The sequence below is a fragment of the Polypterus senegalus genome, chromosome 3, assembly GCF_016835505.1.
Source record: "Polypterus senegalus isolate Bchr_013 chromosome 3, ASM1683550v1, whole genome shotgun sequence".
NCBI lineage: Eukaryota > Metazoa > Chordata > Cladistia > Polypteriformes > Polypteridae > Polypterus > Polypterus senegalus.
The window spans coordinates 25,127,010-25,152,582 of record NC_053156.1 but is presented as its reverse complement, the minus strand read 5'-3'; the positions used below and the strand labels follow the sequence as shown (position 1 = coordinate 25,152,582).

The 25,573-nt window shown below is 39.5% G+C and overlaps 1 protein-coding gene across 1 annotated transcript in view; it reads left to right on the top strand.

Annotated features, from left to right (window-relative positions):
• myg1 (myg1 exonuclease) overlaps positions 1-25,573 on the top strand; it is an 83,723-nt gene that overhangs the window by 31,734 nt on the left and 26,416 nt on the right. Inside the window, exon 5 of the mRNA XM_039746812.1 lies at positions 18,213-18,335. Coding sequence (XP_039602746.1) covers positions 18,213-18,335 — 123 coding nt within the window. The remainder of the gene's footprint in view (positions 1-18,212; positions 18,336-25,573) is intronic.

Here is a 25,573-nt window from a genome sequence, read left to right as displayed (position 1 = left end):
TATTATGAAGAAATTTGATCATGTGTATTAACGTTATCATTCGGATATAGGCTGTTTTCCTTGAAAGTGAAAAAGAAAAATTTCACTCAACAATATTATTATGCAAAATAATTATCTGGTAGTCCATGATCAACAATAGTGGACAAAGTCATAGTCAGAGTTAGACACAGTTGTGATAACATAGTCCATCAACAGCATCTTTAGAAAGTGCTTCAGAAGAAGTTAAGAATTAAGAAGTATGCATAGTAAAATCATTTTACTGTTTAATCTTAAGGTCTTCCATATAGTTAGGAGAAGTAGCTTTGCAATAAGACAGTGGAACCATGTGCCACAAAAGGGTATAGAGAAGAGCAACAGAATAAGGGTGGGGGTAGCAGTAACTGTTTAAAATGATTGCCAAGCTATCATTTTTGTGCAAATAACTAACAGATGGAATTGCAGTATGAAGAGCTAATCAGCTGCTACGATTGTGGTATGCCAGACTGAAGTAGCAAGTCTTCAGCCTGAGACTGATGGGGGTATCCCGCACAAAACCAGGCAGATTATTCCACAGCCTTAAGGCCTTGTAGCTAAAAGCATAGCTTCCCATTATTGTTTTATTTATTCGTAAACATTCTTCTCGTTAAACAAGTCCCAAGCTATTAGAGCTTTATTATAAATTAAAATATTCTGTTTATGCTAGTATAGCCTTAAAAGAGCTACTCATAATTTGACAGCATGCAGCTGTCCTTAAAATTGCACTGCTAGCCAGTTATGTCAGAGGACTGCTCTGGGACCCAAATTCAGACATTTGCTTTATTTGAACCTGACACTTATTACTACAAATCTATGTTTGCTCTAAATTAAATAAAGGCAGCAATCCATGAAGTTTTTTTTCTGCAGCCATTCTGACAATCAGCTTGAGCCTATTGCCTAAATGTGCTTCTTGATTGCCTATTCCCGCTTTTGAAAGATCACTGCAGGGTGAATTTTCCTCTTTTCCATAACATTGCTTTTGAGATCATAGGACCGTGTTTATTCAGAGTTTCAAGCGAAAGATGTATTTTCTGAAAGGTAGGTCGCTTTTGATGAGCTGACGCTGAGGCAATTGACAGGTACTAATTAATACATATCAGCCTGGGAGTCTGCTGCACCGAAATTTACTACTTTAGAGGGACCTTTCAGAAAGACTAAAATAGAATAGAGTTAAACAACAAAATAAACCGCTCGGAAGACCAAATGTAAAATAAGTTGTGCAATTAAGTAACAGGCTTTCTTTTAAAGATATAAATTTAGAGGTTTGTTGTCAGATTGGCTGGAATGATTAGCTGTAGCCAAGGACACTTCCCATTCAAAGTGTATATTATATAGCTCCCTTGGTGTTCTACCAAGAAAATAGGAGTATATTTCAAAACATCAAAGATGATTCAATATATACTTACAGTAAGTATATGTAAGTAAAGTTAGATGATGTAAGATGATAATACAGAACAGTCAGAAACAGACACAAATAAAGACTTCTAAAAATGTAATTACTGAATTAAAATGTGAGAGTTAGCTCACTTGTGTTAAATCTTCCTCATTGCATACTTTATTACACCTAATCAGTGTAATATGAATGTTTCCTACAGAAGTCCCCACAACACTAGTCTGAAGGTCAAACCAGAGGATGTTCAATGTATAAAAATATGATTTATATTGAAACCAAAATACAGCCAGGCAATCTCGCCATCTGACACTAGCAAAACATCACGGCATCCACATAAACTGAGCCCAGCCGGAATCAAGACGATCAAACAGCACGTATGAAGCTAATTATCCTGCAGCTTGCTGCTCAGCTAACTTCCTGGCACGTTTCAGTTGCAGGTGCCTTGCCAATTATTTGAAAGCCTTTCTCCAAAGAGGCACGACCTGTGTGTCACAGTGAATGGAGGTTAGAAAATTAGAAATAGTAGCTGTAGCCCTAGCCACCTTGTCACCACCACAAACCCATCCAATAATGAAAATTTAATTGGCAAGAAGGCAGTGGTCAAAGACCCAGGTCTTTTTAGACTGGTATTCTATTTATTTGTCTTGTAAATAGGATCACGGTCACTCCATTGACAAGGCAAAATGAATGTCTAAATTGTTGCTTATGGAATTCTGGGAGTACATTGTGTGCATGCACGTTTGTCAAAGGACCTGCCAGACTGAGAGAATGAGGGTCTTTGCAGCTTCATGTTGCATTGTGTGATGAACACTAATGAAATGTTTTACTGAGGCTGCCACTAAACAACTGTGGGCACCATTTTACAGCACTGCAGAAAATTGGGGTTGACCTTCCTCAACAGCAGTTTGAATCAGTGAGCCATAAGATTGAAGGAAGGAATGGTACCCGCTTATGGGGTTCACAGGAAGTTGCTATCATAACATGGGGTTAAATTTGGAGTATTGATGCTACTTACGCTTTTCATTCCATATATTTTTTTTTTTCCCCCCCACTGGCAGTGATATACCTTAAGAATTCTCAGTTTTTATTCTCAGTTTTGAAAGATAGTTATAGGCTTATTAAATACTAGCAAAATACCCGCGCTTCGTAGCGGAGAAGTAGTGTGTTAAAGAAATTATGAAAAAGAAAAGGAAACATTTTAAAAATAACGTAACATGATTGTCAATGTAATTGTTTTGTCACTGTTATGAGTGTTGCTGTCATCAAGGATTTGATTATCATTATTTCTTTCAATCAGGTTCGTATTTGGAGGATGTGTTGTGTTCAAGTTACATTCCGTGTTTGTTAACCGTTGTAAAGATAACAGGTTTCATTCATCGAAATGTTCACCACCCAAATCGGTACTCGTGAATCTAAGATGTTTAACAGGCATTCCCGGTATTAAGTTGTGGATTTGCCTGCGAATATTTAGCGGCAGCGTGTCTATGAACGCAATTTAAAGTTAAGCTTTACACCTTGCTTTCCTATTGATATGTCTACAAAGGCTTCTTGAGCTTCAGAGGGTTGTTCCTTGTCTTACTGCATCAATAAACAGCTCGTCTTCCTCTTTATCTGAGACATCACACACTGCATGCACAGGTTTACCTTTCCCAGTCCTGCAAAGTCAGTTCACGTGAGCCGCTCGGAGTACATGCATTGAAGGTTCTCAGCTGTGCTTGTGCTATCTCGTGCAACCTTGCGATGTCCATGGCTTTATTTAATGTTAGCTCAGACCCGGCCCTTAAAAGTTTCTCTCGCACTTTCGCTGAGTTTGTGCCAAACACTAGTCTATCCCTGACCATCTCATCTTCGTTTGCATAAGCACAGTCCTTCATCTGCGAATATTTCACGGCTGCGTGTCTATTGGATAGCTGCTGACGGATGGCCTTATATGGGCAGGCACTCAATTATGTGGGAGGCGTGACGATGGGGGACGCAACTCCGCCTCACACAGCGACCGAGCTGCAGGCTATGGCCGTATATATGTGCATAAGTAGGTTCCAGTTATGACCGTTGCGTAGAATTTCAAAATCAAACCTGCCTAGCTTTTGTAAGTAAGCTGTAAGGAATGAGCCTGCCAAATGTCAGCCTTCTACCTACATGGGAAGTTGGAGAATTAGTGATGAGTCAGTCAGTCAGTGAGGGCTTTGCCTTTTATTAGTATAGATATGTTTGCATTCTTCATTATTCTTTTAGTAATATTCATGTGAGAAATTTGTGCCAATCTAAATGCAAGATATTTTTATTGTAGGGCAATTGTTATTTGTATATGTAGGGCTCATCTGTCGTTAATGGTAGTAATTATCTTCTTGGTTCCCAGTATGGTACTGGTTTTCTTATTTGAGTCATCAGATTAAAAATTTCAGAACCCATCCTCTAGGTAAAAGGTTTGTGTTGTGTAACTCTCTTTCTGAAGCTGGACCATAACTTACAAGAGTTATTGAACTAAAAAAAGAACACTTAACAATGAGCCAGTAAAACTAAACACCATAGAATCCCCGTGCCATCTCCGTATACCTATATCCATTCTGGAAACCTTCTTTTTTCATGGCCATGGAGTGACAAAGTTTATCCTCTTAACAGCAGTTTAGAAAGTAATCCTAAAATTGTTTAATGAAGAGCTTCCTCCTCTCACCTGGATAAAGCTGGCAGCACTGTGAGGATTGTGTTTTTTGATTTCTCCATTGCCTTCAGTAACATTCAGCCATCCCTGTTAAGGAGTAAACTGTGAGATATGCAGATGGATGAGCTTAAGGATAATGGGCTATCTATCGGGCTGACGCAGTTTGTGAGACTCGAGGACAGTGGGAGCAACACTGAAGCACCACAAGGAATAGGCCTGTCTCCTTTTATTTTTACTATGTATCCTCACACTCTTAACTGTAACACCAATTTCCTGCCACTTGCAGACCTTCTCAGATGATTCTGCACTTTTGGGGTGCATTGATAAAGGGAATAAGGCAGAGGAGAGGAGTCGGTGGAAAAGTTCATTTCTTGGTGCAAAGTGAATTATCTGCATCTTAACATCAGCAAAACCAAGAAACTGGTTATTGACTTTCGCCATACCCAAGAGCCTCTATGTCTGGTCACTATTCAAAGAGTTTGGCGTAGAGGTAATCCACTCCTACAAGTACTTGGGGATCCACATTAATGACAGGCTGAACTGGTCTTGGAAAAGAGATATAAAAAGAGTAGAAGAGGCTCTTTTTCCTTAGGATACTACGTTCATGTAAGATGATAGCCATTTTTACACTGTGTTATGCTGGGTTGGTAACATCACTTCAAGAGAGGCCTGTCAGATCAACAAGTTAATTAAAAGGGTAAGCTCAGTTATAAGACACACTCTGGACCCCCTAGAGGTCGTAGCGAAGGAGAGACTTTGAACAAAATTGAGTGACACACTGAGGATTTTCAGCCATTCAGAAATGTATCAAGAAAACACAATGGGGCTCCTTTATACCAACTATACAACTCCTGCATAATGCATGACTGTGACAGCTAAGTCTGAACTTTTCTTTCTTTGTTTTGAATTTCCTTACTTTATAGTCATACTGGTGTGTGTGTTTAGAGCGGTGTGTATTTATTTATTTATTTAAAGAGCTTCTGTAAAAAGCCAAATTTTCCCCAGGGACAATAAAAAAGTTCTATCTATCTGGAAGATGTTTATGTCAGATTTTCCACTATCATTCTTATATTTCTATTGTTTCTCATAGCCATTAGCTGTCTAGCAATACATGACAAAGTGTGCGCTCAGCATTTAGTCCAAAGGCCTAGTAACACTTGTCTTGTTCTTTAAAGCCTTCTTAGAAGTAGTAGGTTGTTGTACAGTGTTAGCCATTATGGATGCAATGAGAAGTTAAGCAAAGTGACACCTTTTATTGACTAACTGAAACGATTATAATATGCAAGCTTGCAAGACAACTGAGCCCCCCCCCCCAGGCAGCAATGTAATCAATTCAAATGTTTGATCTTTTTTGTGTTTCAGTAAAATAAAACTGAATTTTTCCATTGCTGCTCCAAACATTTTAATCATGACCGAAGACTTATTTTAACAAAGCATACCCTTGTTATTGTTGCTGTTGAAGCTGAACCTATTTCATCCTCCTGTTTTCTTTATAGTAATTGACTGACTATTTCAAAGTTTTTTCCATTTTATTTCTCTACTTTTGAATGTGTCATTACAAATGTTGGACCTAGGTGACTGTCACCCCATCCAGGGCTGTTCCCTGCCATGTGCCCATTCCAGATAGGCTCCATCTCTCATTAATCCTGAAATCTAATAAGCGGGCTTGAGAAAGTGATTTCCTGTGATATTTATTTATATAGATACTGTAGATAGATACTTTATTAATCCCAAGGGGAAATTCACATACTTCAACAGCAGCATACTGATAAAAAAAAACAATAGATTAAAGACATATATTTTGCATGATGCGTTTCTGTGTGGGTTACATGTCTTTTAGTCATTTTGTATTTGTAATTATTGTGTAGTGCTCTAAGAACTGAAGTGCAAGTGCACTTTGAGAAGCAATTAAAATTCTATAATATTTCTTATTATAGTGTAAGCTGGAAGACTCTTCACTCTTTAAATCTACTCATATGTACAGTACTTTGTTACTAATGGGATGGAGTTGAGAGGAGAAGCATGATAGAGTAGGGTCATAGGATTGCGTCCTGACTGTGGCCTCCTTCCTACATTACTAAAATAACACAGGACATGTGTACCGTATAACCAGGTGATGTAATGTATATTTGTGTAAATTAAACGCACAAAAGTAATTTTTGTATATACCGTATGGTGTTGGGAGTTGCATGTTTTATTTAAGACAAGTAATTTTGGCACTGAAAATATGTTAACATTAAGGTGGTGAATCAAAACGCCGTATGTTTCAAAGAACAATAGCAATGAGCTCCTTTCAAAACATACCAACTTTTATGATGAGAAGCAGAAAAACAAGTCCTTTACGTAGGACACAATATGCACTGTAGCTGGTGCCTGATCAAGTCAAATGACCCTCTTATGTTTAATAACACAATGACATTCTGGTTACAGCTTTCAGCAAAATTGCATTTGAAAAGCATCTATATATATAATTCACTAAGACAAGACACCCATGGAAAGCACACCGGAAGGGGCGTGGATTCCCTAAGCCGCCGACAAGTAAGACACCCATGGCGCACACAGGAAGGAGCCACGCCCACCAACTCTAAGACCATTGGATACGACAACAACTTGCAGAACCATGCCCACCAACTTGGACACGACGACACAGGAAAAACGGCGTCATTTATGTTCGTCTGTCATAGAGTCCACATGCACCTCTGAGCCACATGTTGACATGTTCATAGAGGTGAATCGCTATATGCAGCGTGTAAAACAGTTTGCGAGGGGTATCCCATGGGATCCTTAAAACAATCCTTTAAAACTGAAGTTAAAACACAATGAAGGAAGCAGTCTTTAAAAACCAATAAGCCCTGTGCCTCTTTTTCATTACCGTCTCACCTGCTTCACCAATGCAGGCCCTGCAACAGTCGAGACGCTCTCTCAGCAGCTGACCTTCTCTGTTCCTGACCAGTTCACACAGAGACACCACAAGAAAAAGCCGCGCACACATACAGGCAGCGCCAGAGACAGACAGAGGCACACACACAGGCAGCTGGTGGGCGGCTTTCCGTGAGTTTCTCTTGCAAGCGGACACATGACCAGGCGGTGTGTATGCTTCGAGAACGAGGGTGGACGTGGCATGCAACCGGACACATGACCAGGCAGTGTGTATGCTTCGAGTGCAAGGGTGGACGCGATAGGACCATCTAGGAAAAATCATGTCATGGCTGTGAATCGCTGTATGCAGTGTGTAAAACAGTTTGTTTTTCGCAGATTTGAATCGCTGTATGTGGCGTGTAGAACAGTTTGCGAGGGGTGTCCCATGGTCTTACAGTTGGTGGGTGGGTCTCTGTTGGTTGCTTTTGCGAGCGGGCACATTACCAGGCAGTGTGTGTGCTTCGAAGCGCGGGTGGACGCAACAGCACCATCTAAGAAGAATCATATTTGTCGGTGATGTGAATCACTGTATGCGGCGTGTAAAACGCTGTATTGTATGTTGCCTTCTCCAGACTTGCATCTTTTCATTCACCTATAGTCGTATCCTCAAAACCAACCCCATTTGGACAACTGTGTCTTTCAGGAGGTGTTCACCCATCAATACATAACTATGCGGCGTATGCTACGCCATGGGTTGGCTAGTGTTTTATAAAATACTTAAAATTCAAAACAGACACTGTCAGTGCTTTGAATGCATCCCTACCGCTATGACAATGGTAGCCACTTGATGTTATGTAATGTAGGTGAACTGTTCCATCTGTGGGAATGGAGTTTTCACGTTCTCTCTGACATTGTGTGTTTTCTTCCCATTTCCTAAAGATGTGCCTGTTAAACATTTGGCAAATTAAAACTGGCTTTTTATAAGCAAGTGTGCCCTAGTGTGAACTGGCACCTTTTTCAGAGATGATTTCCACCTGGCAACCATTGCTATCAGATTAGTCACTGGCTCTCATGACCTTGAGCTGGCTAATCAGAAAACTAATGGACTATATTAAAAAAGGAAATTACACCTGAGATTCTAAGTCCCTTAAAATCAATAATTATTGACTCGAAATATCTTTTAAAATATGATTAAAATTATTATCTAGAATAATATATAGAAAATGAAATTAGTTAGGATCATATTTAATTCTTTTGTAATAAAAAATATTAATTATTTATAAATACAATAGAGCCACACTATTAAAACACTATGCATTGACCAACACTGCATTAGTAGACTTCCCTTTATTGAGTTAAGCATTTCTATATTTTAATAAGCATTATTGATTTTGAATTATTATTCACCATAATCCTAGCTTGCGACAATAAAAAAAAAAAAATGAGAATATCATCAAGATAAAATATCCAGACCTCAATGAAAACTGTTCATTTACAGTGGCAGAACATCACTTGGTCTCTGAAGGTATTATTTCCTCTCAAAAATATGTCTTAATCCAACTGCTGATGCAGTGGGCCTGTTCATTGCTTTGGGAAACATGTTGCTTTACAAAGTGTACAATATATGTAAGGCTGATGTATAGCTGGCAACTTTTACCAAGAATTTTATTATTTGTATAGTTTTTGTTACTGATTATATACAATCCACACTTGCCTGCTGCCGCAAGTACCTCTGGTAGCATTAGCTCAGTGTCGGGATTGTGCCTGCTGTGACCTCTTGGGTGTATCTAGTTGTTCTTGTGTATTCGGCACACTCATGCTGGCATATGACATTGCCATAATCCTTGTCAAATAGGGGCAGATCTGTGGCAAGTAGGAGTGGGTGATGTGATATATAGTTTGTGATGACCTCAGTATTGTTATGCTTACGGAACGCCACCTTGAATTATCAAGTACACATCTGCATAAGCAAGTCAGAATTTTCTTACAATACCAAAGCCTGTCAAATGATTTATTTGGTGTTCAATGTTTTGATGCAGTACCTGTAATACATTATTACACTATAACTAACATTAACGGTTAATGATTAGAAATATTGGGTGACAAGAGATCAGATAAAGACACAGAAATACTCTCTAGCTTCGAATGCACTACTGTAGATTTAATTGGCCAACATGGCTTAACTTTGCTCCTATTGAGGTGGGTTGGTTTCAGTTAAAAGAAATATTTACCATGAAACTGTGATTTGTAAAATATGTTGAAAGTCAGTGGTGTGCTACATGTGCTGCACATATATCTGGAGAACAAGAGTAGTAGTGAAGCAAAGCAAAGATCAATTCTGATACTACGAGAACCAAGCAGTGCCCATACAAGGGAAGAAATACAAAGTCAAAGACATGTCAAAGGTTTAAAAGCCAGAGACTTTGAATTCATGTTTTTTTTCTTTTTTTGTCTTGGAGGTTATCTTTCAGTTGGTTATCCACAATCTCTGATAGGGTACTGATGGCAGCAGTTGGCTTTTATTCCATCAGATAGTGACATCCCAAGTGACATGTTACCCAGAGTATCCATGGCAACAGTTAAACAAAATCTCACAAAATGGCAGTACTCACCACAAAAAAAGAGTATCACTGGGAATGCTATAGAGTGTGGCAGATGCCTGGGGGGGCGACCCAGCCGGGACACCCTGGTTGCTATGGTGACCATGGGTACAGAGCTTTGAAGCTCGACCCTGTAGGGGCCCGTGGTCACCACCAGGGGTCGCCCCGATGCCTTAGGAGCCCTGGACCTCTGCACTTCTGCCACACCCAGAAGTGCTGGGGGGAAGACGTGCAGGGACACCCGGAGTGCTTCCAGGTACGCAGCCAGTACTTCCGCCACACTGGGAAGTGCTGATGGAAGATTGCCGGGAAGCACCTGGAACACATCCGGGTTTGTATAAAAGGGGCCGCCTCCCTTCATTCAGAGACTTGAGTCGGGTGGAAGCAGGACGAGGTCTAGGAGTAGGAAAAGAGGCGGCCTGACGAAGTGAAGGCATTGTGTGTGTTGGCCAGGACGTTGGGGGTTTGAGCACTTTGTATATATGGAGCACTATAATAAACGTGTGTGGGGTGATTTTAACGTGTCCACCTGTCTATGTCCGGGTCATGTTCCACAAGAGAAACTTATAAAAACGAAAATACTACTACAAAAAAAAAACCACCATTCTAGATGTGATTAATAGATCTAAATTCACGAGATGGCCCATAAAAGATCAGTAGGAAAGGCAATGGAAAATAAAATAATTGTCAGTGAGCAATTGGCACCTAACAATTGGCAGCTAAAAACCGTTCAATAACCCAATTTGTTTCATCCTGTTAACCACTGCAAAGAATAGGAAAGGCTTCATGAGTCATTCTGTCCTGTAAGGAAATCTAAATGCAAGTGTTTTGTTGTGGTAGAGACCTAGAGTGATCCTATTCTCCTCTTTACACTCATTATTATATGGACCATAACAGAATGACCCAAATCCCATACTCTTACCACACTGTCAGGGCTGATGCAATTTTAGATCAATACTTCCCTCTTTCTCTTACACCTGTAACCAGGTATCTAGACACTTCCACATCTATTGATGTGTTGTAGATAATATGCTGTAATCCGAATACAAGTTTAATATATCACTGTGCTCTGTGCAAATATTTTAAATCTACTTTTCCTTTCTAATCACATGTACAGCTAACACAAAGCCAGATTTAGCTCACAGGAGTTCACCATATAAGAACTGCTAGGTAAGCTTTTTAAGACAAGACAAGTTAAGGACTAACTGCGAAATGGGCATTTCTGTGTGTCAAAGTCAGCATGATATTGGATCTTCTTTTCCTTGTTTGGAATGGCATGATTTACCTAAGTGGAGCCTGCATGTGAAGAATGAGTATAAATCCTTGGAACATTGCGCGGCAAACCTTTGAAGCCGATGGACGGATGGGAGATACCATCATCTGATCCGGAAATGACAGACTCTACACATCAGGCCCCCACTCCTGAACTGGGTTCTTGTCATGGCTTCCTCATCTGTTATGCCGCATAAACCGTCATTAAAGAATGCTAAGTTATTTCTCCTATGTGATTTCTTACCGACATATCACTAAGGGAGGGATATCGCCTTTTAATATCATATCTATATACTGTAGTTTTGGTTTATGTAACATGCCGCAATTTACAAAAGAACTTATTCCAACAAGGGAGCTACCGCCCCCTGCTGGATACATATGCCCAATGTGTAAGAAAGCAGAATACAAATATTAGGAAAGCAACAATAATATGACTTTGTTCACGTTAAGCATTCAGTATTCTTAGATTACCAAGTGGCACTCTGTCAGCATCTTGTGAACTCCTCTCGGGCTGAACTTGCTGGGGCAGACCGACTTGGACAGGTTGACAGCCTTTTTTCAAATCTTCTACATTTGTATATAATCTTCTGGACGTTAGAATGGCTGATTTCCAGTTATTTGAAGCTTTTTTTTTTAAATTCCTTCCATCTGTAACCTTTTTCTGAAGGCTTTTGAGAACTCCTTTGATCTAGGTGTGGTGATAAAACACACCTCAGCAACAGAGAGCAAATATAGCTAAATGTCTGAGGTTTAAATACGACAAGTTCAGAAAAGAACTTCTCCATCTCCACATCCCTCTTATCCAGGGCAGGGTCACAGAGAAATTGAATCCTATCCCAGCAAGCACAGGGCACCAGGCAGGGCCAATCCCTGAACAGGGTGTGATGATATTCTAATTATTTTCACCTGATCTGGAGCTCCTGATTCTAATTTGAGATAGTGATAAATGTGGGGGTGGACTTAATTTTCCCACAAGTAAAATTTGCATTTATGTTTATTTAAATTATACAGTTGACTACAAAATGCAAATGTGGCATTGTGATTTTTATGGTATTCCACCTTTATCTATAGATTCTGTTTACATGAAGATCAAATCTTGATTTGTCCACATGACGTTACTTACTTTTTCACATGAACTTACCTATATTTCCAATCCAGGTGCACAGTAACACCCTTGGCCTGAATAGTATTGACATTACTTGTGCACTGAAGAAACTGTCAGAGACCAAAGTTTAGCTGAACTTATTGAGTGTGCAGAACAGTGACAATCCCATTTAAGTCCATCTCACACTGTGTCTATTACAAATCCAGGGTCAATAGAAAAATCTGTTCTCCACTGTGAATCTGCATTTCAGAAGCAGCATATCTGGTAGAGTGAAGTCCCGCAGAAAAATTTTATTGCTGCCCACAATCTAACTGTGCACAGCAGAGGATAATGTCAGATGTAATAGCAGGTGAATATGAGATCTCCTGCTGCCTGCCTCCTACGTGCTTCGCAAAAGAGAGAGGCAGAGTTGAAAGCCAATCAAATGGTGGACTAAAATACCCAAAGCAAAGCAGAGAACACTATCTGGAGAAGTTTATCACATAGCCATACATCCTGATTATTAAACAGCAAACATCAAACGGCCTTGCTTTGGAATTCTGCCAGTAATGTCACCCGTTTGCTAAACACACTGCTGTTCGCCAGCTTGCAGCTAAGGTTGCAAAGTTTGTCTCAGAACTGGCGTCAGTCTATATGGCAATACTGTCAAAAAAACGTAAACTATCGTATATCATTTTTTTCATCCTTTAATTTGGTAAACCCAGCAACAGGAAGTATCATGAATATGTGGTGGCACAGCTGTTAGTGTTGCTGCTTCTCATTTTTAAGAGGCTGGGTTCAAATATATGAAGTGAAGGATTCAAGGATTTTATTTAAGTGCTCCATTTACACAAGAGTATGTTTGGAACTATACATTAGGTATAAATAACATTATGCCAATGTGTAAAAATAGCATAAAACAAGACCGTAATCAATATACTAAAACATATATAAAAAATCAGGAATGCATCAGGGAGAAACAATTAAAAAGCTTGATAAAGTAAATACATCTGGGATTTAAATGTAAATACAATACAATACAATACAGTTTATTTTTGTATAGCCCAAAATCACACAGGAAGTGCCGCAATGGGCTTTAACAGGACTTGCCTCTTAACATCCCCCCCAGCCTTGACTCTCTGAGAAGACAAGAAAAACTTCCAAAAAAACCTTGTAGGGAAAAATGGGAGAAACCTTGGGGAAGGCGGTTCAAAGAGAGACCCCTTTCCAGGTAGGTTGGGCGTGCAGTGGGTGTCAAAAGAAGGGGGTCAATACAACACAATACACAGAACAGAACAAATCCTTAATACAGCATAATAATAAAAAGTTTAGAAGTACGGAGCAGAATTTAACAGTAGATGATATCACATAATAAGATTTGGATATTTTTAGAGTTCTGGAGACCTCATCCATCAAGCTGCCTCCCCATTTGGCCATTCCACGGCTGAAACGTTGCTCCGATGAAAGGACCCCTCTTTCCCATGATTCCTGTGATCCTCCATCAGGGATAACTTTACCATAGGCAGGCAAACAACTTGGCAGGTGGGCTGTGGCACCAATTGCCACATTTGGGTACCGAGAACAGAAACAGAATAGGTGAGGGTTAGTATTCAATTCTATCTATCATGTTACTTATGTTTTAGTGCTAACAACTAACAACAGAGATGCAGTCTGTACAGTTAATCAGCAGCTCTAGTCAGGATATGCTAAACTGAAGTAGTGAGTTTTCAGCTGGGATTTAAAGGCTGAGACTGAAGGGGCATCTCTCTTATAGAAGCAGGAAGACCATTCCACAGTTTAGGGGCTCTGTAACTAAAAGCTCGACCTCCCACTGTTATTTTATTAATCCTTGGAATCCTAAGACCGGCATCTTGAGATCTTAATGTGCGCTCAGGTTTGTAAGTCATGATAAGTTCAGACAAGTAAGCCGGACCTTATGGTTAAATGGTTAGATCAGCTAACTGGATTGGTGAACTAACATGTTAATATTTAAAAATTAACGTTAAAATTTTGAATTGTATCTGTTATTTAATGCAAAGCATGATACCGGAACCAACTATGGACAGATCCTCAGGCCATCACAGGGCACTCACAGATATCTGCACAAACTCAGAAGGGACTCGTTTAGATGAACCTAACACACATCTTTCTGGACAAAACGCATCTCTTTTCAAAATCTAGGTCTGTTTGAATGTTGTTCTTCATGAGAAAATGCTTCTGTCTTGCTACCCTACCTCATAACCAAGACATATGAAAGATACAGAACTGTCTGATAGCTGGACAAAGAGACCATTGGACGGGTGGAACAGTCCTTCAAATTGATGTAGGCTTTGTGGATGTAACACTTCATAAAGATGTAGGGTGGAGAGGCCACAGTGATCTTTTCTGCTGCGCATACTATTCATTGTCGGACCTTACAAGTCAGATACACTGGAGTTACCAAACCAGACAAAGAATGCAGTTCCTTGTCTTCAGTTCTGGGAGGACATGCTGTTCGTGATTCTGGACACAGCCACATCTTTTAATTATTACAGGGTGTGCATACTTAAGCAATAAGTTTTTGATTTAGATTTTTTCCTAGACCGTTTCTGAGTAGTTTTCGCCTTCTTTGTATAAATTGCAATTTCAGAATAAAGATGGAAAAAGTTCTGACATTTTTAATCTGGTTTCGTCTTTTATATTACAAAAACCTCCCATTTTAACAGATTTGTGTAGACTTGGTATACCCACTGTAGAGTGGACCTGTGGACTGTTCAGGCCCTTGGATTAATCTGTAGTTGGTGTCATGTTCATGGAACCACCTTGAGACAATGTGTGCTTTATGACATATACTAATACGCGTTTCATTTCACTCTACTGATTCAATTTTGAGTGATTCGTTTCTTGAAATTTGTTTGATTCATAAATAGAGTCAGGAGCCAGCAGCAGTAAAAATAAAATACTGCATTGGAAATATATGATCAAATAATTTATACATTATATATTGAACATGCTGATCATTTATTCTGTTTGAAAGCACAAATCTTGACAACATAGTTAAAATACATAATTAAAATAAGACGATACATTAGTGCCTCGCAGTAAGGAGACTTGGGTTTGCTTCCCAGGTCCTCCCTGCGTGGAGTTTGCATGTTCTTCCTGTCTCTGCGTGGGTTTCCTCCCACAGTCCAAAGACATGCAGGTTAGGTGCATTGGTGATCCTAAATTGCCCCTAGCATGTGCTTGGTGTGTGTGTGCCCTGCAGTGGGCTGGCACCCTGCCCGGGGTTTGTTTCTGCCTTGCACCCTGTGTTGGCTGGGATTGGCTCCAGCAGACCCCCGTGACCCAGTGTTAGGATCTAGCGGGTTGGACACTGACTGACTGGCTGACGATACATTAGTCATAATCATAAGTGAATGAGAATTATATGAGGTGTTTGTGAGTAATGATTCAGTTCATGGTTAAAAAGAAGGAGAATCGTGAACCTTGTTTTCTAGTAATGATTCGGGTTGAACTCGAAAGAATCCATGAATGACACTTGCCCAGTCAATGAGCTATTTTTAAATAAAGAAATATGCATCAAAGTAAGGTTGAAAGCAAATACTGTAATTGAGAAATTAGAATTATATGTTTATAAAGTTGAATTTTGTGTGACTAAACTCTCTTGAATGAACATATTAGTTTAATATTATGCCTGTATATTCTCTTTAAGACCACTATAATAACAAATTGTACAGAGTAAATGTACAGTATATTGTAATATAAATGTGTTGTTACTTTATGTACTGCATTTATATAATGAAAAAGGGAATAATCAGTGACACCGAGTTCTAATTTGCCAGTAATGATTCAGAATCCAACACATTTCACCGATTTTAAAAACCCTACACTGGCTGCCGGCTAGATTCAGAATCGATTTTAAGATTCTCCTCCTCACCTATAAGGCATTAAACGGTCTAGCCCCCGACTATTTGAGTGTCTTGCTCCATTGTCACAATCCCCCTCGTGTTCTTAGATCCGCAGATCAGCTGCTCCTAACCGTTCCCAAGGCACGTTTTAAAGCTCGTGGTGAAAGGGCTTTCTCCGTCTGTGCACCCAGGCTCTGGAACTCCCTGCCCTTAGTGGTTAGGCAAGCCGCCTCAGTCGCCACATTCAAATCTCGCCTAAAAACGCACTTCTTCACATTGGCTTTTAATTCTTAACCTGTTTCATTTTCCACTTGCCTTTTGCTGTTTTCTCTATTTTATTTGGTCCCCTGACCTGTTTTTAGTATCTCTGTTTTAATTCTCTCTTAATGTTTGTTTTTAATATTTTGCTTTTAGTCCTGCTTGTTGTAACTGTACAGCACTTCGGTCAGTTGTAATGCTGTGTTTTTAAGAGCTCAACAAATAAATACGGTATGGTATGAATCAGATGAGTGGTACTTGCACATGCACTTTAAACATCTACCTGTGAAATGAGTCGCTGACGGCATCACACATGCACTACAGCACTCCTGTTGCACTCTTTCAAATTGATTCATAAAACTCAATGAAAATTGTCTTTCAAAAGAGTAAATCTTCCATGAACTGACTGTTCACTAGTGACCTGGTACATTAGTCATTTGAAAATGCTAGATGGTGGTCATAAAGGGGTGTTACAATCAGCAGCAACCCTCGGGTAAACTATGGCATTCAGATGATGCTTAGTTGCTCTCTGCAGGTCACTACATTGGCTCCCTGTAGCAACACACATTAAGTTCATATCCGTGATGCTTGCCTACAGACTAGTCAATGGATCAACACCTGCATATATGGAGTCACTGGAGAGGTGCTATGCTCCTTCTCACCCACTCGGGTCTGCCAGTGAATAGGGTCTGGTGATGGTGTCTGAGGGTCTCTGTGGAGTATGAAGTCTCAATCCAAACTCTTCCTGTGTAATTCCTACTTGGTGGAATGAGCTGCCCACCTCCATCCGAACTGCTGACTACCTCGGTGTATCTAAGAAGCAATTGAACACCCATCTGTTCTGTGAATATCTGTCTAATTGATTGAAAAAATGCTCTGTGCTCTGTCATATTTGATACTTGATTTAATGTTACATTAAGTTTAATTACTTTAGCGATTTTTAGTTTATGATTGTAAACTTACTAGTTACTACATCTTTCACTTGTGGCAATCAACTTGTGTTACCTGGGCACTTGCTGAGCAAACAGGCTCTAGCATAGTGTTACTCAATTATGTTTACCTGTTTTGTAAGTCGCTTTGGATAAAAGTGTCTGCCAGGCAAATAAATGTAAATATAGTTGGCAATTATTAGAATTAATGTGTGCAAAGAAACAAGTTGCTGCACCATTTCCCTTTCACCACCATCTCACTTGTACTGTTGACACAAGACAGCATGGATTCATGAATTCATATTTAGGTCAAATTCAGACCCTTCGTTACCATGTTGCAGTGAAAGTTTTACCAATTGATGAGCTTTTATGATCACATACCCGCTGCACCTTGCTAACAAAAATGGAACACATTATGGTCTTCTACTGCCATAGCCCATCTGCTTTCAAGGTCAAACTTGTTGTGTGTCCACAGATGTCTTTCCAGCATCCAATATTGTTGCAGTAAAGAGCTATAATTTGAGGATTTGTGGCCTTTTTGTTACCTTGAACCAGTCCAGCAAATCTCTTCCGACCTCTCTTATTAACAGAACTGCTGCTCACTCGATGATGGGTTCCCCCCAACCCATTCTCCATAACTTCTAGAGACTGTAGTGCTTGAACATCCCACATCTGACACCTCCTGTCATACCATCATACCACAGTCAAACTGGCTCCAATCATGCTTCTTGTCCATTCTAACATTTGGCAGAACAATACTGAAACCTACTTGGCTTTTTCTGTATGGGTTATTGATGGACTTGTAGCCACAGGACTGGCTGCTGAAAGGCCCTGATATAATGGACACCAAGTGTATTCCTAAATAAAAGTTGTGCTTTCTTCCTAACAGTAGCTATAAACAAGTTTCTGTTATACACTCCTACCTAAAACGTGGCCTTGCTACCGTAGATATAACCTTGGTTTAGACATACAAGGTCAGTAGATTTGAAAATTTGAGAGGTCTTCTTATTTGTTTACAAATCACTAGTCTGGCATGAATCTGGAATCTGGGAGACCTTGCCTTAATTTGACTTGTATTGATTTAAAGTTTGTAATATGACATTAGATTGGAAAGGGTGTTATTTGCCTGGGGGGGTACCGTCACCTCACTGAAGCATACAGTAATTATGCTCTTAACAGCAATGAAAAATATGATATTAGAGAGAGCATTTCTTGCAGAGCACAATGCTAACATGCTAATATTTTCTTTGTAGAGTGGATTCCAGAAGGCCATGGAAATGGTAGGAAAGGAGTTCCGCGATCGGCTTGACTTTTACTTCAAGTCCTGGCTTCCAGCGCGCTCACTTGTGGAAGAAGCAATCCGCAAGAGGACTGAGGTATGTTTGCAACAGCATTCCCCCCATGTATCCATAGTTTTGGGTCACAGCACCCCAGCAGTTGTGGGTATGGGGTTGGAAATACAAGCAGTTATTCCATCACGCAGAATAATACTTTGAATATGTTTTAAATTATGACCTCCCACTTCTGTTTTTTGCAATAACCTAACAAATGTTATTGTGTTAGGATATTTGGTAATGCTAAATTGGTCAATTGTGAGTGTGAAGTGGAGCGGGCCATTTTTCTTGCCCTATGTCTGATGCTTCCAAGATAGGGTCTTGGCCACTAGCAACCCAAAATAGAATTAAGCGAGTTTGAGAATATTATTTATACAGTGACTATAAAAAGTATTCATCTCCTTGGAAATTTTCACACTTCAATGTTATACAGTATTAATTCATAATGCAATTAATTTTGGCTGCATTGACGGGGATTAGCAGAGAAAGACTATTTAATGTGAAAGTGAAAACAAAAATCTGACAAGTGATCTAAATTAATTACAAATATTAAAACACAAAATAATTGATTGCATAAGTATCTGCTTTCTTTAATATGATTCCCTTAAATCATCACTGGAGAAGTCATTTCCTGTGAAGCGGGAAGGCCTAAAAACAACAATGTGAGTATTCAATGTTCAGAGTCCAGATTTCAATCTGATTGAGAATTTGTGGCATGATGTGACAAAGGCTGTTCACTCACAGTCGCCATGCAGGTTGACCGAGCTTGAGAAGTTTTGCAAAGGACAAAGGGTGAAAACTGCAGTATCCAGATTTGCAAACCTGATAGAGATCTGTGCAAACAGACATAAGGCTATCATGGCTGCCATCCACTAAATACTGACCTGAAGGGGGTGAATACTTGCACAATCAGTCATTTTGTGTTTTTTAGTTGTATTTTAGGCTAAGTCCCTCCTTGTGCCCGATGAGAGCAAGTTAGGCATCATTATTGTAATTGGGATTATGGTAGTATCACAAAAAAAGCTCTGCTGTTGAAATGAATAGAATTTTATTAATAAACATGTAGAAAAACAAGTGATTATATAAGCAATCGTCTCCTGCCAAATCCACCTCTCAATGTCTGGCAGAAGCAAAAAATTATAGCCATGTGTCTTTTAGAAGATCTGTATGTGCTTTTACATCTGGACTCTAAAGTTTATGACCTCTAAAGTTTATTGCTTATGTTTCTCATTTAATGAGTACTGTTCATAAACACTGCTTTTCAACTCTGACCATGTGTTATTGAATTGAGCTGAGGCCCAAACCTTTGGGACCAGTCCAGACTGTTGACTTTTTTTACTGTGGATTTGGCTGTAAATCTTGACAGATTGCCTTACTGGAAATTATAATTCCCGGGAACTATTTGTTTGAAAAAACTGTAAAATTCTGAACCAAGTGTCACAGCATTCCCAGCTATATAAGATGATGTTGACGCTAGTAAACCATTTATAAAAGTATTGTCTGATTGTTTTGTGGAAATTTCTTAGGCACACTGTTTGAAATGTGGCTGTATGGAATTAGAGAAGGCGGTTTGAGTCCTTCCTAGTCAAAGAGAAGGCAACAAAAGGATATGATCAAAGTGGAGCTTATGGTATTATTTATCTTGACTTTCAGAAAGAATTTGATAAGATGCCACATAAGAGGTTGGGCATCAAACCAAAAGAAGTGGAAGTTCAGGGTGATGTTTTTAGATGGGTGCAGAATTGGCTCAGACACAGGAAGCAGAGTGTGATGGTGCGAGGAACCTCATCAGCACTGGCCGATGTTAAGAGTGGTGTTCCACAGGGGTCAGTGCTAGGGCTGCTTCTATTTTAATATATATAAATGATTTAGATAGGAATATAAGTAACAAGCTGGTTAAGTTTGCAAATATGCCAAGATAGGTGAATTAGCAGATAATTTGATATCTGTTATATCATTACAGAAGGAGTTGCATAGCATACAGGCATGGGCAGATTTGTGGCAAATGAAATTTAATGTCGGTAAATGTAAAGTATTACACATAGGAAGTAAAAATGTTAGGTTTGAATACATAATAGATGGTGGGAAAATCAAAAGTACACCTTATGAGAAGGATTTAGGAGTCATAGTGGACTCTAAGCTATTGACTTCCCGACAGTGTTCAGAAGCCATTAAGAAGACAAACAGAATGTTAGGTTATAAAGCACGATGTATGGAGTACAAGTCCAAGGAGGTTATGCTCAAGCTTTATAATGCACTGATGAGGTCTCATCTGGAGTACTGTGTGCAGTTTTGGTCTCAAGGTTACAAAAAGGACATGGCAGCGCTAGAAAAGGTCCAAAGAAGAGCAACTAGGCTGATTCCAGGGCTACAGGGGATGAATTATTAGGAAAGATTTAAAGAGCTGGGCCTGAACAGTTTAAGCAAAAGAAGATTAAGAGGTGACTTTGAATTGTTTAAAATTATGAAGGGAATTAGTACAGTGAATCAAGACTGTTATTTTAAAATGAATTCATCAAGAACACATGGACACAGTTGGAAACTTGTTAAGGGTAAATTTCGCACAAACATTAGGAAGTTTTTCTTTACACAAAGAACGATAGACACTTGGAATAAGCTACCAAGTAGTGTGGTAGACAGTAAGACTTTAGGGACTTTCAAAACTAAGTAGATTGGAGTGGCAAGCTTTGTTGGGCTGAATGGCCTGTTCTTGCCTAGATTGTTCTAATGTTCTAAAAGAGATGATTGTCATGCACTACCGCAGTAAGGTGCTGCCAAGGGCCACATTGTTCATTGGGTCATACCTACCCAATAAAGAGGCAGGATAGCCACAGGAAGCAGTGACCTATCTTGTGGAAACTGAGCTTTAATGAAGTAGTAGCATTTACTGCCTGCGCCACCACCACCTACTCAAAGCATCATGATGCTCCAACAATGATGAATGGATCAAAAGCCTGAAGTCCACGTGACCATCATCATCAAGTCCTTCCGTGAGAACCCTAAATCCAAAGAGGACTGTTTCATTTATGTTAGGTGGAATGCCCAGAGGGGACTGGGCAGTCTAATGGTCTGGAATCCCTACAGATTTTATTTTTTACTCCAGCCGTCTGGAGGTTTTTTTTTTCTGTCCACCCTGGCCATTGGACCTTACTCTTATTCTATGCTAATTAATGTTGACTTAATTTATTACTGTATCTTATATTTTTCTATTCTTCATTATGTAAAGCACTTTGAGCTACTCTTTGTATGAAAATGTGCTATGTAAATAAATGTTGTTGTTGTTGTTTACACTGGACAGTGAAGATTTTGCTTGCTGAATTTTGCCTTTTGCTTGTGTAAAACTGGCTAATGTTTTTTCGACCTTGACTTTGTAGTTTCTGTGTCTGCGGTCTCCTGATGCTTGCTTTATCCAGATACTCAGTTTTTATTTTTTGTTTTAATTGGACTATACTGTGCTTCAGTGCATTCTTGTATAATTTCCTTTTTATGGTTGGTGCTTTTTAATAAATTCTTTGGTTTTTCTTTGTCTGTTTCTTCTTTCTTAGCTGGCAACATGGTGTATAGGCTAAGGCAATGGACTTTAAACCAGAATATTGCTGGTTCACTGTCACATTTCTATTTCATAGTGTGACCCTGACCAAGTCGCTTAACCTGCCCATGCTTTAGCTGTAATAAATATACTGTATTTGTAAAGATTTTTAATGAATGCTGCTGCTGGAAGTTGCATTGGATAAAGGCATTAGTCAAATATACAGTAGTACTTGGGAGCTTAATTAATTAATGATTATTAACAGATAGTATGCATTTGTTTTTACTTGAACTGTGCTATTGAGACATAAGTGTGGTCTCCATCTAACTTAGGACAGGTGCTTGGGTGGCACAAGAGGCCTGTGGTTGAAGCCAAGGGGATGAATACTTGTGGAATCAGTCATTGTCTTTGTTTTTATTAATACTTAATTTCATAAAACTTTCAGACTTATTTTCACTTGGACACTATGAAGTTCTTTGTGTTGATTAGTGCCAGAAAACGCCCATTTACATACATTTAGATTGTGTATTGCAGTCAAGTAAAAAAATGAAAAAGTCAAAGGGGTGGTGGAGCTTTTTGTGAGAGCCAAGTATTGTAAACAGTCATTCACAATCCTCAGGCAAAAGCAGATACAGTCAGGGGATGAGGGGCTCTCAGTTATGCATGCAAGCCAATTTCAACAAGTGAAAGGACTGCAGTAGTTGGCAGGCTTGTGTCACTGTAACAGGGAATGGGGCCTCCCTGTTGATTCCCCGGTAGGAAAACCACAGCAACAGAAGGTCATCATTCGTCAACAGATTGCCTCAATTAGCAGAGGATTAGTTTCAGGTATTGATTAAAAATGAAATTACCAACTGGGCATAGAATAGCAAACCCACAAAGGCGGCTTCTTACTCCTAAAGTCCTAGGTAAGTTTTCCCCAGTAATCACATCAGAAGGTTAAAGCCTGATGACTGGAAAGCTGCAGCTGTAATTCTGGCTCACAAGAACGGAAGCAGAATGGGTGAGAGTAACCAGAGACCAGTTGGCTATAACTCTGTATAACTGTGCTGTGTAAAGCCAGGAAAACACATCTCAGCTGTCATCAAGAAGGCACACCAGTTCATTCAGACTTACTTAGATGTCTCCATTAATACTCCTATTGGTGCACATTGGAATCTGAACTTCCTCGCTACGTAACATTCTGATGTGGCACCTTCACAGCCCAATGCCACAGGGCACTATACAGGCACACAACTCCCTTCTTCCCTGGACAAACACATGTTTCATGTATGTTTCATCACAAAGACAGACAAAAAGTATTGTTAAAAAACATGTCATGCGTTCTGCACTGTCATTTTTTTCCTCCTTCATTCAGGACCATTAGCATTTGCAACACTAGATTTGGTGACAGTTTTACCCACAAGGCCATTCAGCAGCCTCTCCTTCTGGCGACTGTATGATTGTTTCTTTCAGACAACATATTGTATTTAATGTATGGTTGTATATTCATTCTTTTGCTAGTATTCTGCTGTCACTAGTCTGTGAGACACAACCTGGTGAGAATTTTGAAGTACTGGATACACTTTAAAAAATATGAAGTTGAGCTGAAGACCTCATCGATGTCTTGCAAAAGTATTCGTGTCCTGTTTTGTCACATTACAATCTGGAAATAAAAATGGATTTTTCATTTGGATTTTATGTAATGGACTTAACAATATAGTCCAAATTGTGAACTAATATAGATCCACTATATATATATTATTATATATAATATGGCAAGAACATGCATTCAGGTAACACAATTTCACAAATTTTGTGCAAGAAAGACAAGTCTGTCAACTGCCTCTGGCTTTAAAGATGCCCTGTGGCAGTTCACCATGTTGCCACTTGTGCTAAATGCCCTTACTGAGGGCGAACTAGTGGCCTGTATGCAGAGAGATTTTTTTGCAAGGTGTCTGAAAGTTGGAAAGATTGGTTCAGGCTCTTTCCGCCATGCAAGTGGGTTTGTCTCAGTGTCAATTTCAGCTGCTTGTTGGTAGGTTGAAAGTTCAGCTTCAATTTTATCTCTGTCAGACAATGGCGATAAAGATGTTGGCCTCTTAAAGAAGCTACCAAGGCTTCGCTTCTCCTTTTTGGCTGGTGGTGGTGATGCTTCAGCTGCTTCTGAAAGTTCCCCAGCTAAGTCAGGCTGGGCACTGGTCTCATCATGTTGAAGGGTCTCCACTTCAGACACAACTCTGTGTTTGACCTCTTCATACTTTTCCTCAGGAATGTATGAACTTTTGAAACGTGGATCCAAAAAAGAAGCAATGTCTAGTAGTTGCTAATTTCTCTCTCAGATAATCAAGAATTTTGTTCTTAATTGACATAGTAAGCTCTGTGTCTTCTGGCTGCTGAGCCAAGATGCTGTTTTGAAAAAGGTGTAGCAGTGGCTTAACATAGGAGACTGTAACATAGGACTGAGCTGAGAGTGCATCTGTAAATTCCAGGACTCTAGTACATCTATGTCCTGCCATGTAAGTGCCAGATGTCTGGTTTTCTTGTCAGATGAGAGAACTTGGGTGGTGGCCCTCTCTTGTTCCAGCACTCTCTGTATCATTGATGCCCTTGACCCCCATCTTGTAGGGGATTCTGTTATGAGCTGATGGGAAGGCAGATTGAGTTCTTTCTGTGTTGCGGTCAAATCCCTTTTTTCTTTTCCATACACCAATTGCCCGTTCAATGCGGAGATCTCTCATATTTCTCTCTAAAACCAAACACAAATTACAGTCTTATTAATTTACATTATTATTAATTAATAATATTTCTCATACACACTATTTATGTTTGTTTACTATTTCTTAGCATATTTATTATTTAATTTAACATATTTCTCATATGTGCACACACACAGTTTACATTTATTATTACAAATTTCTTATATTTATTATGTGTTATTATTTATTTTCAAACATTTCTCCTACACGTACGCACTAGTGATGGGCATTTCAGCTCTTTTTAGTGAGCCCGATCATTTTGCCCAGCTCACTAAGAATCGGCTCTTTCGGTTCCCAAATGCCTCTTCATTCTCCCACTCCAGTCTTTTATAATTCAGCCAAATTTAGCAGTGTTCTGACCCATGATTAGATGTTTGCACTTAGTGTTTCGCTACAAACACTACACAGACCTCGGTTCCAAAAAACGGGAATCGGCTCCCACTGTTCACTAAAAAGAGGCGGCTCAAAGAACTGTTTCGTTCGTGATCGACACATTACTAGCACGCACACACATGTCATACCAATCGCCAGATTCAGCCGGTGACCAAAGCACTGCAGTCTCTTCCATTTGTTCAGATCAACGGCTTTAATCACATTTGCAGCGTTATCCATGGTAATGCACACTTGTCGCTTGCCGTCTAATTTCCACAATTTAAGCGCATCTTTGAGCCCCAGCACAATCGTTTCTCCGGTATGGTCATCTGGTGCAAATCCTGTCTGAAGACAAACGCTTCTTATCTCCCAGTTTTCAATAAAATGAACCATTAGGCTCATGTATGGTTACATGGTACGATTAGTCCACAGATCGGATGTGGTGGAGGTGGCGAACATTCTGAAGCTGATTCAGAATTTTCTTCTTTACTTTGTTGTATAATTTGGGCAGCTCTTCTTCGGCAAAGTATTTCCGACTGGGAATTACATATTTGGGATCAATCGTTCTCAGTAGTTTCTGAAATACGTGTTTTCCTTCCATTTGGGGATTGTTTTTTCATATGGTATGCAACGAGAGAATG